Source organism: Leptodactylus fuscus, chromosome 11, assembly GCF_031893055.1.
Source record: "Leptodactylus fuscus isolate aLepFus1 chromosome 11, aLepFus1.hap2, whole genome shotgun sequence".
NCBI lineage: Eukaryota > Metazoa > Chordata > Amphibia > Anura > Leptodactylidae > Leptodactylus > Leptodactylus fuscus.
Window position 1 is genome coordinate 77,072,718 of NC_134275.1, and position 13,231 is coordinate 77,085,948.

The 13,231-nt window shown below is 41.4% G+C and overlaps 1 protein-coding gene across 5 annotated transcripts in view; it reads left to right on the forward strand.

Annotated features, from left to right (window-relative positions):
* The window catches only part of COL11A2 (collagen type XI alpha 2 chain), a 106,412-nt gene that overhangs the window by 76,770 nt on the left and 16,411 nt on the right, over nucleotides 1–13,231 (forward strand). For all 5 annotated transcript variants that reach the window (XM_075259551.1, XM_075259547.1, XM_075259548.1 and 2 more), the window contains 14 exons: nucleotides 190–234; nucleotides 458–511; nucleotides 2,804–2,857; nucleotides 2,970–3,023; nucleotides 3,114–3,221; nucleotides 3,846–3,935; nucleotides 7,627–7,680; nucleotides 8,459–8,566; nucleotides 8,871–8,978; nucleotides 9,428–9,481; nucleotides 10,677–10,730; nucleotides 11,833–11,940; nucleotides 12,826–12,879; nucleotides 12,973–13,026. In XM_075259551.1, the coding sequence (XP_075115652.1) occupies nucleotides 190–234; nucleotides 458–511; nucleotides 2,804–2,857; nucleotides 2,970–3,023; nucleotides 3,114–3,221; nucleotides 3,846–3,935; nucleotides 7,627–7,680; nucleotides 8,459–8,566; nucleotides 8,871–8,978; nucleotides 9,428–9,481; nucleotides 10,677–10,730; nucleotides 11,833–11,940; nucleotides 12,826–12,879; nucleotides 12,973–13,026 (999 nt within the window). The remainder of the gene's footprint in view (nucleotides 1–189; nucleotides 235–457; nucleotides 512–2,803; nucleotides 2,858–2,969; nucleotides 3,024–3,113; nucleotides 3,222–3,845; nucleotides 3,936–7,626; nucleotides 7,681–8,458; nucleotides 8,567–8,870; nucleotides 8,979–9,427; nucleotides 9,482–10,676; nucleotides 10,731–11,832; nucleotides 11,941–12,825; nucleotides 12,880–12,972; nucleotides 13,027–13,231) is intronic.

Sequence of the window (13,231 nt, forward strand, 5' to 3'; positions counted from 1 at the left end):
GGTATCCTGAACTTTAGTTTGGTAATGTTGACAGTAGTCAATGGCAGAACCTGCGTCTCTCTACAATCTGGTTACCGTCTATTGATGGTATTTATACCGTATGTGTATATAGTCATGCTGTTTGCCTGTTCAGCCACATTATGGTATATGTATATGATACGTACTGACCTATTTTGTTTCCTTCTATAGGGCACATCTGGAGGAGATGGTCCTTCTGGCCCACCCGGAGAGAGAGTAAGTTTAGATCTCAAAACATTTTCCCATAATACTTTCTACCATCTCATAGACCCAATAATAAGTCATCGCCCATCAGTCTACACTTCATGTGTCTGAACATCTTTGTATCTGATCCTCACTTTTCCTTCCCAACATCATCTTATATTATAATGTATTTTCCATGTGTGACATGATTTTTACATTTCAGCTTGTTCTTATGAATTTCCTTCTTTTCTTCCAGGGTCTTCCTGGACCACAAGGCTCTAATGGCTTCCCTGGGCCCAAAGGACCCCCTGTAAGTACATTGTGCAGTTTCCTGAACTATAGTTATGGTACATTATGGCACCCTAAGTGACCTTACATCTTATATACAATTTATCTGGCTTTCTCTTTGTTTTCAGTACTGGATACACGGTTTTTGTACCAGACACTTTACAGACACCATTTACATTGTATTTGGTCATATATTAGCAGAAGTTACATGTGCACATCCTAATCTGATCATGGCCGACAGCCGAGTGCTGGAGATTAAAGGGATTTCCCATAAATATATTTGTAGACAATTAAAGTTGAAACATTTTTGCAAATATAAATGATTAAGAATGTTGTGGAGTGGAGACATGTGGAGTCTCTCGTCTTCATAGGTTGCAGTGACAGGTGGGGCAGCCAAATAATTGTTCAGCATCTCCACCCAGGCAGGGCCGGCGTCAGCGCACGGCATAGTCGGGCAAGTGCCGGGGCCCACAGAGCCTCTGGGGGCCCCCCGGCACTTGCCTGTCACAATTTCAGCTCATCGGCGTCTGTCCGCCGATGAGCTGGAATACATACGCGATGCAGGAGCTGTGAGATCAGCTCCTGCTTTAAAGCTCCGGCCCGGCTTGCGTGTGTAGGCGCGATGACGTCATCGCATCACGCCTACACACGCAAGCCGGTCCGGAGCTAAGCAGGAGCTGATCTCACAGCTCCTGCATCGCGTATGTGATTGGAGGGAGAGAGAGAGGAGCGTCGGGGGAACGATGGAAGGTGAGTGTAAGTGTTTGTTTTGTATTACATATTAAGGTGAAACATAATGAAGGGGGCCCATGAAACTGGGGGGAAAATGAAGGGGAGGGAGGGAACGGCATGACACTGGAGAAGATGAAGGGGGTGGGGAGAGAACGGCATGAAACTGGGGACAAAGATGGAGGGGGCCCAAAGAAACTGGGGGGCAAATGAAGGGGAGGGGGGAACAGCATGACACTGGGGAAGATGGAGGGGGGGAGAACAGCATGACACTGGGGCAGATGAAGGGGGGAGAACAGCATGACACTGGGGCAGATGAAGGGGGGAGAACAGCATGACAATGGGGCAGATGGAGGGGGGAGAACGGCATGACACTGGAGAAGATGAAGGGGGTGGGGAGAGAACGGCATGGAACTGGGGACAGAGATGGAGGGGGCCCAATGAAACTGGGGGGCAAATGAAGGGGAGGGGGGAACAGCATGACACTGGGGAAGATGGAGGGGGGGAGAACAGCATGACACTGGGGCAGATGAAGGGGGGAGAACAGCATGACAATGGGGCAGATGGAGGGGGGAGAATGGCATGACACTGGGGCAGATGAAGGGGGTGGGGAGAGAACGGCATGGAACTGGGGACAGAGATGGAGGGGGCCCAATGAAACTGAAGGGGCAAATGAAGGGGAGGGGGGGAACGGCATGACACTTGGGCAGAGACGGGGGACATGAAACTGTGGGCAGATGAAGGGGGAGAACGTGATGAAACTGGGGACAGAGATGGAGGGGGGACATGAAACTGGGGGCAGAGGAAGGGTGTATATGAAACTGGGGGAGAGATGGAGGGGGGGCATATAATTTACAGGTGACTGTAGGAGGATTATACTGTGTGGGGGCACATAATAAATGAATGAGAATGGGTGGAATCAACATAAAAGTGGGTGGAGCTAAATTTGCAGCGCCGCACATTTTGCCCCTCTTTCTACTCTTTAAAAGATTGGGAGGTATGGCGTTGGTGACGCCACACTCCTGCATGACGTCACTCGCTTCATCTGCAACGCGCAGTGTCTCGACTCCCCCACCTCCTTTACAAGGGGGCCCACTGAGGCTCTGTCGCCCAAGGTCCCATAAAAACCTGGAGCCGGCCCTGCACCCAGGGAATATATTGTAGTAGACAACATAGAAAACTTTGGGTTGTTCTTACATTTATTTACACACAGTATGTTCCATCAAAAAGGAATTTTTAAGGCTGCATTCACATGGGAATCTGTTCGGTGCAGATCTGTTAGAAGTTTCTAGAAGAAAAAGGGCTGCTATCGATTTCAGTTAAAAACCCCATACACCTGATTGAAACCCGGTGGACCCCATTATAATCAATGGCGTCCCTTTGGTGTCAGTTTGAGTCTATCATATTTCCGTCATCAGTGTTTCCATATTTTTGGTCCTCCAATGGACCAGAATAACAGACCTCCTGGTGCATGTGTGAGAGGAGCGTAAGTGCAGGGTTGGCATGAGAGTAAACTTTTACACCACGTTTTACCCCATAAACAGAACCACATGGTTTGCAACACATGGTCTTTGTTCTGTTACAGGGCCCCCCAGGAAAAGATGGAATCCCAGGACATCCTGGACAGAGAGGAGAAGTGGTCAGTATTGTCTTTTTTTGGACAGTTGCTGTATAAACCTCCAACATTACCCTACAAAGCTATGACAACATCTAACATCTCATATAATAGCTTGTCTTATGTTTCTTCATAGGGTTTCCAAGGTAAAATGGGAACTACCGGACCCCCTGGTGTTGTCGGACCTCAGGTATGATACAGAACAGCACACAGTATTATCTCTTCTCATCTTGTCCACCCTTTGAGCCATGCCTAGCATCTCTTGTCTATTTCTATGTAGGGTGCTCAAGGTGAATCTGGCCCTATGGGAGAGCGAGGACACCCCGGCCCCCCAGGACCTCCAGGAGAGCAGGGCTTGTCTGGGCCATCTGGTAAAGAAGGTACTAAGGTGAGTAAATGATGAATTCTTCCTTTAGTGCCATCCCAAGTTTCTTCTTTACATTCACAGACAGTATAGTATTGGTGCTTGCACCCCTTTATATCACATAGTTATGGACTGGGGCGTTACTGTCCCAAATAGTCCTGTTGAATGGCATTTGTGTCTGAAAAAAATAAATAAAACTCCTTTATACTTACCCAGCAGCTGCTCCTCTGGACCTGGGGCGCATGCGCAGTGAAGTCAGGGTGTATGTCCAGGCTTCACTGCACAACAGCGCAGGTACCAGGAGCGTCAGAGATGAGTCTGATAACATTCATTACACTCATCTCTAGGAAAGCAGAAAGATTTTTTATTAAATGCAATCACAGACAACTTTACAAGGGGTCTATTAGGGGTCCTCTGGTCTATAAGGACCTATGGGTGGCTTAGTTCCCATAAAGATATAAAGATAACACAGGTCCATCAGACTCGCTCTATAATCTGATGTAGAACCATAAGGCAGGGTTGAATTGCGGCAGGTTCTATAGTAGGGGGACGATTCCTTGCCAACTCTACACATTCATATAATCTAGCTGACCGTATACTCTCTTACTAAACCTGTCTGACACCTCCCAATCATTCTTTCTTTCACAGGGAGATCCTGGAACCGTTGGTGTCCCTGGAAAGGACGGCCCAGCTGGTTTGAGAGGATTTCCAGGAGAGAGAGGCCTGCCTGGTACACCAGTGAGTATCTGACATGGGCACCGACATGTTCATCATTAAGAATAGTAGATGGGCTCTGACAGATTGACCAAAATGTGCACCAAAAACCTCAGCTTTATGTCTTCTGCCCTCTACTGTTGTCTAGTCTGTGTTTGTACATCAATAATAATAGAATAAGTAGTCACAGTATTATTATATCAGATATCCCATATCATTCCCTCATCCCTGATCCCAATGGCATAACTAAAGTCTTGTGGCCCCGGTGCAATCTTATGTCCAGGGCCCACTACCTCATCCCTACAGTGAATTCTTGATAGTAATGGTTACGGGTGCTAAATAGTTTAATCCACCTTAGTGTGGTCGGGGAATCTGGGGGTGTCCTCGGCTTATGGGCCAGATGGAAGCTGCAATCTCAGTACTGATGCCGGAGGTTATGGGCCCCCTAAGGCTACTGGACACCATTACAGCTGCACCCTCTGCACCCCCACATCATATCATATGAATGATATGTATACAATGATATATAGATACAAGGCACATTAGATACTACACTGACAGCATTTCTACAAGGAGAACATTCTGATGGCCATGACACTAGAAGATCATGTCCTAGAGGACGAGGTTATGTGCAAGGCAATGATCGCCTAGAGAGATATAACCTAATATATGAGATACAGTTATCATGGAGGACGCATGCTTCTTATGGATCAGTAAGCGTCTGTTCACATTGACGAATTTGGCAGATTTCACCTCAAAATCTGTTTCAAATTCTGTCCTGAAAAAATGTGCGGATTCCTCGGCTGATTCAGTTGCAGAAGCTTCATGGCGAAACGCTCGCATTATCCCCATTCATCTTCTGAGAGACAAATCCTTCACACGATGGACAGCAAATAGTGTAGAATAAACAGATTTTGCCTTAGGGGCCATCTTTTCACCTTAAAAAGTAGCGTTGCAAGCAAGAGAAATATCTGCAACAGGTGTGTTCGTACAGATGTGAACGGAGCCTTAAATGGGTTTTCCATGACTAAGATAGTGATAGCCTGTCCTTTAGTTAGATTATCAATACCAGATGGGTGGGGGTCTGACATCCGGCAAACCAGTGATCAGTTGTTGGATGAGGCTTGTTCAAATGCTGAAGCCTCTTCATTGCACATCAAGCACAGCGCCATACACGTTATAGTGGCTGCGATTAGTATTACAGGTCAGTACTGTAAATACACCATGTGACTCCTAAATATGACGTCACTGATATGTACAGCAGAATGGACGCTCACCAGAGCACCATGGTGACTCCAACCAGCTGATCGCTGGGGGCAATGGATGTCAAACCCACTAATCTGATATTAATGACTTATCCTAAGGAAATGTCATCAGTATTACACCCACAGAAAACCCCTGAAATGACAGATAGATATATATATATATATATTCATGTCACCTATTACTGGAAACATTGTATATTTGCCTGGTGTTACAATACATTGTTATTTAGCAGATTCTGCAAAAAGCAATACTCGGGGGGCGTTCACACTACCGTTGGTGTCCGCTCAGCAGTGTCCGGGGTTATTGTCCGTACAAGATTTTAGCAATGACACTCGCTGGTCTGTTTGCAATTTCCATTCATTTCAATGGGATTTTATCTCATGTCCTTTGTGTCCATTTACAACCAGGTCCGTTATTTTGGACAAAACTAATACTACATGCAGGACTTTTCTGTCCGTTTGAAAAAATAGATAGTAATTGTCCAGGTTTTTTAACTTCGAAGTCTATGGGCAACGGACAGTAACAGATAGATAGCCATCAGTTCCTGTGCGGTTGTGTATGTTATGATAGGTGTCCGTTTTTTGTTTTTTTTTGTTTTTTTTTTAAATGTAGATTGTGAGCCACATATAGGGATATAAGATATAAGGATATATGATATAGGGATATAAGATATAAGGATATATGATATAGGGATATATGATATAGGGATATAAGATATAAGGATATATGGTATAGGGATATAAGATATAAGGATATATGATATAGGGATATAAGATATAGGGATATAAGATATAAGGATATATGATATAGGGATATAAGATATAGGGATATAAGATATAAGGATATATGATATAGGGATATAAGATATAGGGATATAAGATATAAGGATATATGATATAGGGATATAAGATATAGGGATATAAGATATAAGGATATATGATATAGGGATATAAGATATAAGGATATATGGTATAGGGATATAAGATATAAGGATATATGATATAGGGATATATGATATAGGGATATAAGATATAGGGATATATGATATAGGGATATAAGATATAGGGATATAAGATATAAGGATATATGGTATAGGGATATAAGATATAGGGATATAAGATATAAGGATATATGATATAGGGATATAAGATATAAGGATATATGATATAGGGATATATGATATAGGGATATAAGATATAAGGATATATGGTATAGGGATATAAGATATAGGGATATAAGATATAAGGATATATGATATAGGGATATAAGATATAAGGATATATGATATAGGGATATAAGATATAGGGATATAAGATATAGGGATATAAGATATAGGGATATATGATATAGGGATATATGATATAGGGATATATGATATAGGGATATAAGATATAGGGATATATGATATAGGGATATAAGATATAGGGATATATGATATAGGGATATAAGATATAGGGATATAAGATATAGGGATATAAGATATAGGGATATATGATATAGGGATATATGATATAGGGATATAAGATATAGGGATATAAGATATAGGGATATAAGATATAGGGATATATGATATAGGGATATATGATATAGGGATATAAGATATAGGGATATAAGATATAGGGATATAAGATATAGGGATATATGATATAGGGATATAAGATATAGGGATATAAGATATAGGGATATAAGATATAGGGATATAAGATATAGGGATATAAGATATAGGGATATATGATATAGGGATATAAGATATAGGGATATAAGATATAGGGATCACAATGTACATTTTTTTTTTCCATTTAAGTATGTCTTTGTAGATTGGGAGGAAATCCATGCAAGCACAGGGAGACCATACAAAACTCCTTGCAGATGGTGTTCCTGGTGGGATTTGAATCCAGGACTCCAGTGCAGCAGTGCTAACCACTGAGCTACCATGTTGCCCTGTCTTTTTTTTTTTTTTAGTGGACACCAGTGGTAGTGTGAGCCCTACTTTAGGTTTTTTGTATCTTCTCCAGTCAGTACAAATAAATAATTCAAAATAGACAAAATCTTTTCAGGCTTTAAGAATATTGAATGCATAAGAATGGCCACTGCCTCTGAGATTGTATCTGAGAAATCAACTTTTCAATGCAAAAATACAAAGATTACACCTTGGTAGTGTCAGATATGTGTACAAGACTCCGTTTAGATAGGTAACAGTTTTATTTGTGTCAACATTTGACTAAAATTCTCCTTAAAATGTTGCTGGTATCAGTGTTACCTAGACTGTACATTGTGGCCCAAATCCATAACATTCTAGGTCTGCTCACAGGGGCGGACTGATAAACCATCTGTCATTCTAGACAATCCCCTGAACAAGCCATCGTGCTCTTTATTCCAATCCTTTATGTTTAGCTGTGTCTACTTACTATGTAAAATCACTAAATCTTTATTTTTCTTTGCCTCTTAGGGTGGTCCAGGTCTGAAGGGTAATGAAGGTCCGGCTGGCCCCGCTGGTCCGGCAGTAAGTTTTCTTCATGTGTTGTAGCCTACACTCCATTATATATTAGTATATTATACATTCTAAGCTCTGATAGATGTGTGCTTTCTTATCCATACTTTTGACTTAACATATACCAAGTTGTGTATCACAAGATGAGCAGCTTTTCAAAAGAATGTGATTGTGTTAAACACGTTCATAGAATTTCTATCCTATATGTGTCTATGTTTGACAATCCAGTGATTGCAATGAGATTTACAGCCGGTCAATAGTCTTGCTAGTGTGTCTAATATTGTATCAAAGGGAAAGAAATGGTTAATATTGTATCAAAGGGAAAGAAATGGTTAATATTGTATCAAAGGGAAAGAAGTGGTTAATATTGTATCAAAGGGAAAGAAATGGTTAATATTGTATCCAAGGGAAAGAAATGGTTAATATTGTATCAAAGGGAAAGAAATGGTTAATATTGTATCCAAGGGAAAGAAATGCTTAATATTGTATCAAAGGGAAAGAAATGGTTAATATTGTATCAAAGGGAAAGAAATGGTTAATATTTATTTAAACCATAAACATAGCTCTTTTTTCTAATCTGTTTTGATTGTCTGATTCTAGATTGTTTCTTCTATTTTTTTGTATATGATTATGGGGGCAGCCATCTTGCCTGAGCTTCTCCTCAGCTCTGTTGGCAGCATTTAGTTATCTGCTTTAGAGCATAGACATTGGAGTAGACAAGCCGTCACATGTGGGAAATAGCAATGGTTTTCGGTTCATTGAAGTTACTGACTGCTGATATTATCCATAGGGATCTCCTGGAGAAAGAGGTGGACCAGGCCAAGGTGGACCAATTGGGCCTCCTGGAAGACCAGGCCCTCAAGGACCCTCTGGTGCTGCTGGAGAAAAGGGTGTTCCCGTATGTATAAAAATGGGTGGGCATGACGTCCATATACCTGTCTACACATTTAGTGCAGAGTATATTTCTGTATTACTTCTATGTTGAGTTATCTATCATACAAGTCTTAGCTCATAGTCTGGTTGTCCCCATCCAGACCTGAGGAGCATTCTGGTGCACAAGTGACATGTCCATAGATTATTTCTTTCATCCAGTATATTTGCTCCATCAGATTTAACACCCACAAGATATACTACGGTGTATGATATTTATATTCTTACTCTACCGGATGAGTTACTGACTTTCATGCCTTATGTAATTCTAGGGAGAAAAAGGTCCCATTGGCCCTGCAGGCAGAGATGGAGTGCAGGGACCTGTGGGTCTTCCAGGGCCGGCTGGACCTCCAGGAATTTCTGGAGAAGATGGAGATAAGGTGAGGCTGATTGTGGCTGTATTGCAGATTATCCATAAAATCCCTAATTCTGTGTCATGGGCAGTTCCATTATAAGACCCCACAGTTTGCTCAGATGATGTCTAAACAGTTCAGTCCTTGCATTGCAGAGCTGCTGTTGTGATCCGAGGGTGCATGTCCTCCTTTTTTGCCACTCACACCACTCTTTTTGGGGAAATGGTGGAGGGTTGGGCTAGTCATGGCCCAATACATTTATTATCATTTATGCCAGAAACTGATGTAGATCTGATTCTCTGGCACTTGGATGGGGGAAGATGCCACAAATGTCTTAACAGTCCTGTGTCCCTTAATACATTTTTGAACTTAGTTAACGTCTGCCTAAGTTTTTATGTATATGTTGTGTTTTTTATATCAACCTAGATAAGGTCAGGAGTGTAATACAACGTGCTGATAATCTTATTACTTTGCAGGGTGAAGTTGGCGAGCATGGACAGAAAGGAGCCAAGGGTAACAAGGGTGAACATGTAAGTACCCAGATATTATGTAATGACCAGGAGCACAGCAGTTCCCTGGATTCTTCCTTTCCTGACATTTTTGTGTTTTTCAGCTTTTCAAGGCCGACATTGCACATTTAGCTAAACCCCCCCAATATACAGCATGGGGATCATTAAGTAGCCATAGCATGCAGCCCATGTGTACATCAGCCAAAGCTCGACAGCCTAAGCCAGTGGTTGTCATCCTGGCAATTTGCAGGGACTTCAGATCTTGCTCTTGGACCCTACAATGGTAGCATATTAAATCCACTAAGGGTCAAGTTAAGAAGTAGAAACAAACACAAACACTTAAGCCTTTTGTTTTACTAATACAGTGAACTCTCCCAATATTTCACTAACAATTGGTAAATTTGGTCAAAATTGAAAATTTGGTCTTAAAACTGACAAAATACCTATGAAGTGTGCCAGTTCTCGCATCACTGGCCAAGCCTGTAGACAGCCCTACCATATTTCTGGGATACCTTACCAGTCTTCTGAACACAATGTTTAAGCCATGATCTGTAATCCCAATCCAGAACCCGAGCTCAGTACCAGGGACTACTTTTTTCTTGTTGGGTGGTTATATAATCAGACACCTAACCTTGTTCTCCACAGTGGCCATTTTTGGTTGTCCATCATAATACCGCCTATTCTTACTTTCTTGCTTATTCACGCCACCATGATGGAAATGGGTTGTAAAAAATGGATCTGGTTTTCATGGTTGATTTGAATTCATGAGGGACCCATGTTCATAGACTTGAGAATATTCACTTAAGGATGGATGGAAATAGGATATCAGATAATATTTCCAGTTACTTATACAATATTCAGTAACAGTCTACGATAGGCGCATGGAGGCGGCTGCAGACTAATTTGCATCTATCATCTAATTGTTTCTAGATATTTATTAATATTCTGTCACTCTGATTGCCATAGGTTCACATTAAGGCCGCAGAGTGTGACGTAGCACCAATGTGCCCTTACCTTGTAGTGTTATATACACATATGTTAGTAGAATATACAACTCTTTTATATATTTTATTTTTACATTTGAATACATTGTATCTTCTGTTACGACCATATACAGTAATGCCTCCATAGTGATGTAAAGCATCTGCAGTGTATCATAAATGCCATTTTTTGTTATTAAAAAAGGTCATAAACAAACATTTTTGCTTATTCTCAGGGTCCTCCTGGTCCCCCGGGTTCTGTTGGTCCTCTTGGACAGCCGGGCACTCCAGTAAGTATCTCTTCACTTAAATGAAATACAATTCCTTATGTGGTAATGTCTAAAAATTCAGCGACTTACTTTATAAGAATTTATTATTGCCATACAAGAGTCTGATTTTTATAAAACAACAAGTAAGAATTACCTAAACATTATAATATTGTCATTGAAATATCTTTAGACGGGGTCAAAAATAAGAGCTAGTCGTCATACTGTCTACAATGACTGACACTGAATACATGGCTTTGACTTTAGAGGACACAAAAAGAAACAGCGTCAAAAGAACCAAAACCCAAATCATTCCTTGTGCCGAGATAAATTATGTAAGAAGGAGCTAACACAAAACGATATCTGTCATGTGATATATACGATCAGCCACTCGATGATCAGGGATCCTTATGTTTGCAGTGATTGGTTAGAATACAACTGCTGCTGCTTCCGTTTGGTTCAGGAATCTTCCTGATTGGTTAACGCTACACGACAATCACTACTACTTCCTGTTACAGTGATTGGCTAAAATCTCAAGATTGTGACTTCCTGTCAGTTGAGAATTCCTTCAGGCCTGCTTTATCCCCTGTCCATTAATTAATGGGTAACAATTAAGTCTATGTCCAACAATTAAGCCTATGATCCTACCTGTAGTCTAACCTGACATCACCATTCGCTTTCCTCAGTCTTTCATTGATCTCCAGATCTACTTCTCAGAAAAGCAGTTAAAATAAATTTCCTAAAATTAAAATTAACATTAGAGAATGATAATAAAATACCCGTTATAGGACCATGTTCATGTAGAAGACCTATATGGTATACGGCGAGTCTTCTCCTATGACATATATATACACTATAAGACGTATACAGTCTGTGTTATGTCTTCACCAGGATGTATAGTAGAAATTTTTGGAAACTCTCATTTTCCATATTCACATTAATCTTACAATCGCCCATTAAGGGCACGAGGGACAAATGCCCCGTGGACTCCACTATTTGGACACTATGTGGCATTATTTTTTTTCCAAAAACATGTGGCCCCGCACCACCAACCTGACATACCCAGTGGCAGCCACAGGCCTTGATCTGATTCTGATTTGACTAACCAGTTTTTTTCTCTATTCAGGGTGCTGATGGAGAGCCCGGCCCTCGTGGACAGCAGGGAATTTTTGGCGCAAAAGGAGATGAAGGCACCCGAGGTTTCCCAGGTTCTCCTGGACCCATTGGATTACAGGTAAGATGTATGGGCTGCTATACTGCAGATCTATCATGGCTACTTTCATCAAAATTGGTTTCCATTGCAAATTGTCCATTATATCTGTGTTGAAATGTCTCTACAGTCTCTAAAGTCCCACAGGTGATGGATAACAGTTATAAGAGCTGTATATATCATTACATGGCTATCCTATGGCTATCCTATATATGGTTCAGTGTAGTATTGTATATAAGGAGGATACATTGTTAATGCAATATCAGATTATAATATCAGAAGTCAGAGCAGCAGCAAATATTTGGCAATTAGGTTTCCTATTGAAAACAGGAAGTTCAGCCATTTTGATGGAAACCGATGGTAAAACCTATCATTGGTCAATATACCATGAATCCTAGTGATAATAGATGATCTATGTAATGTCAAGATAGTGGCAAGAAGGTACCGAGGAAATAAGTCCTGCACTGTCCCATTAGGCCCTGCACTGGGATTTATTGGGCACAAGACTGATCTCCTGACTTCTGTCCCTTTTGCATTGACGACTACTGTTACATGGGATTTAGGAAGATCATGACTGGGTCTGCTAGATCAGAGAGGGGTAAGAAGAGCAGGTTCAGATATAACATGATCCAAGCAAGGCTGAATAAGGGAACACTATGTGTAACTATCGGATCAGTATGAGAGAATCACAGAACGTGTGGGCATACACTGTACAGACGCGGGAATAACTACAAAGAGTAGCAAGAACTGGCTTTACATTCAGGATCGACTCTCTATATAAAGTATATTAATCCTGCACAGCAAAAACAGCGCCCTAAGATGCTCAGCTCTGCTACATCTACATCAGAACTACAATCCTGACATCTCCTAGTATTATGTAAGGTTACCTGTTTCTCTTGTGTGTTACAGGGGCTGCCCGGTCCATCTGGTGAGAAGGGAGAAACTGGCGACGTTGGTCCCATGGTGAGTGTGGTCATGTAACGTACACTGTGATGAGCCAATCTGTCTCTGGTGCAGACTATATTCTTATCTATATTCCCCTCTGTTGTTATACAGGGACCACCAGGACCACCTGGACCTCGTGGACCAGCCGGACCTAATGGAGCTGATGTGAGTTATTACTGGTTGCAGCCCGTATGTCATTGCAGTCTGTATAAACCTATAAGCATTGTATGGCTTAATATACCAGTCACAGAACAGAAAGTGAGATATCCAAAGCCCTGCAGAAGAGCAGACCTAAGATGACTATACTCATTAGATAAATGTTGTCCATTACCCTGCGCTGTGTTTATGGGGGACCCTTGTCCTTACCTAA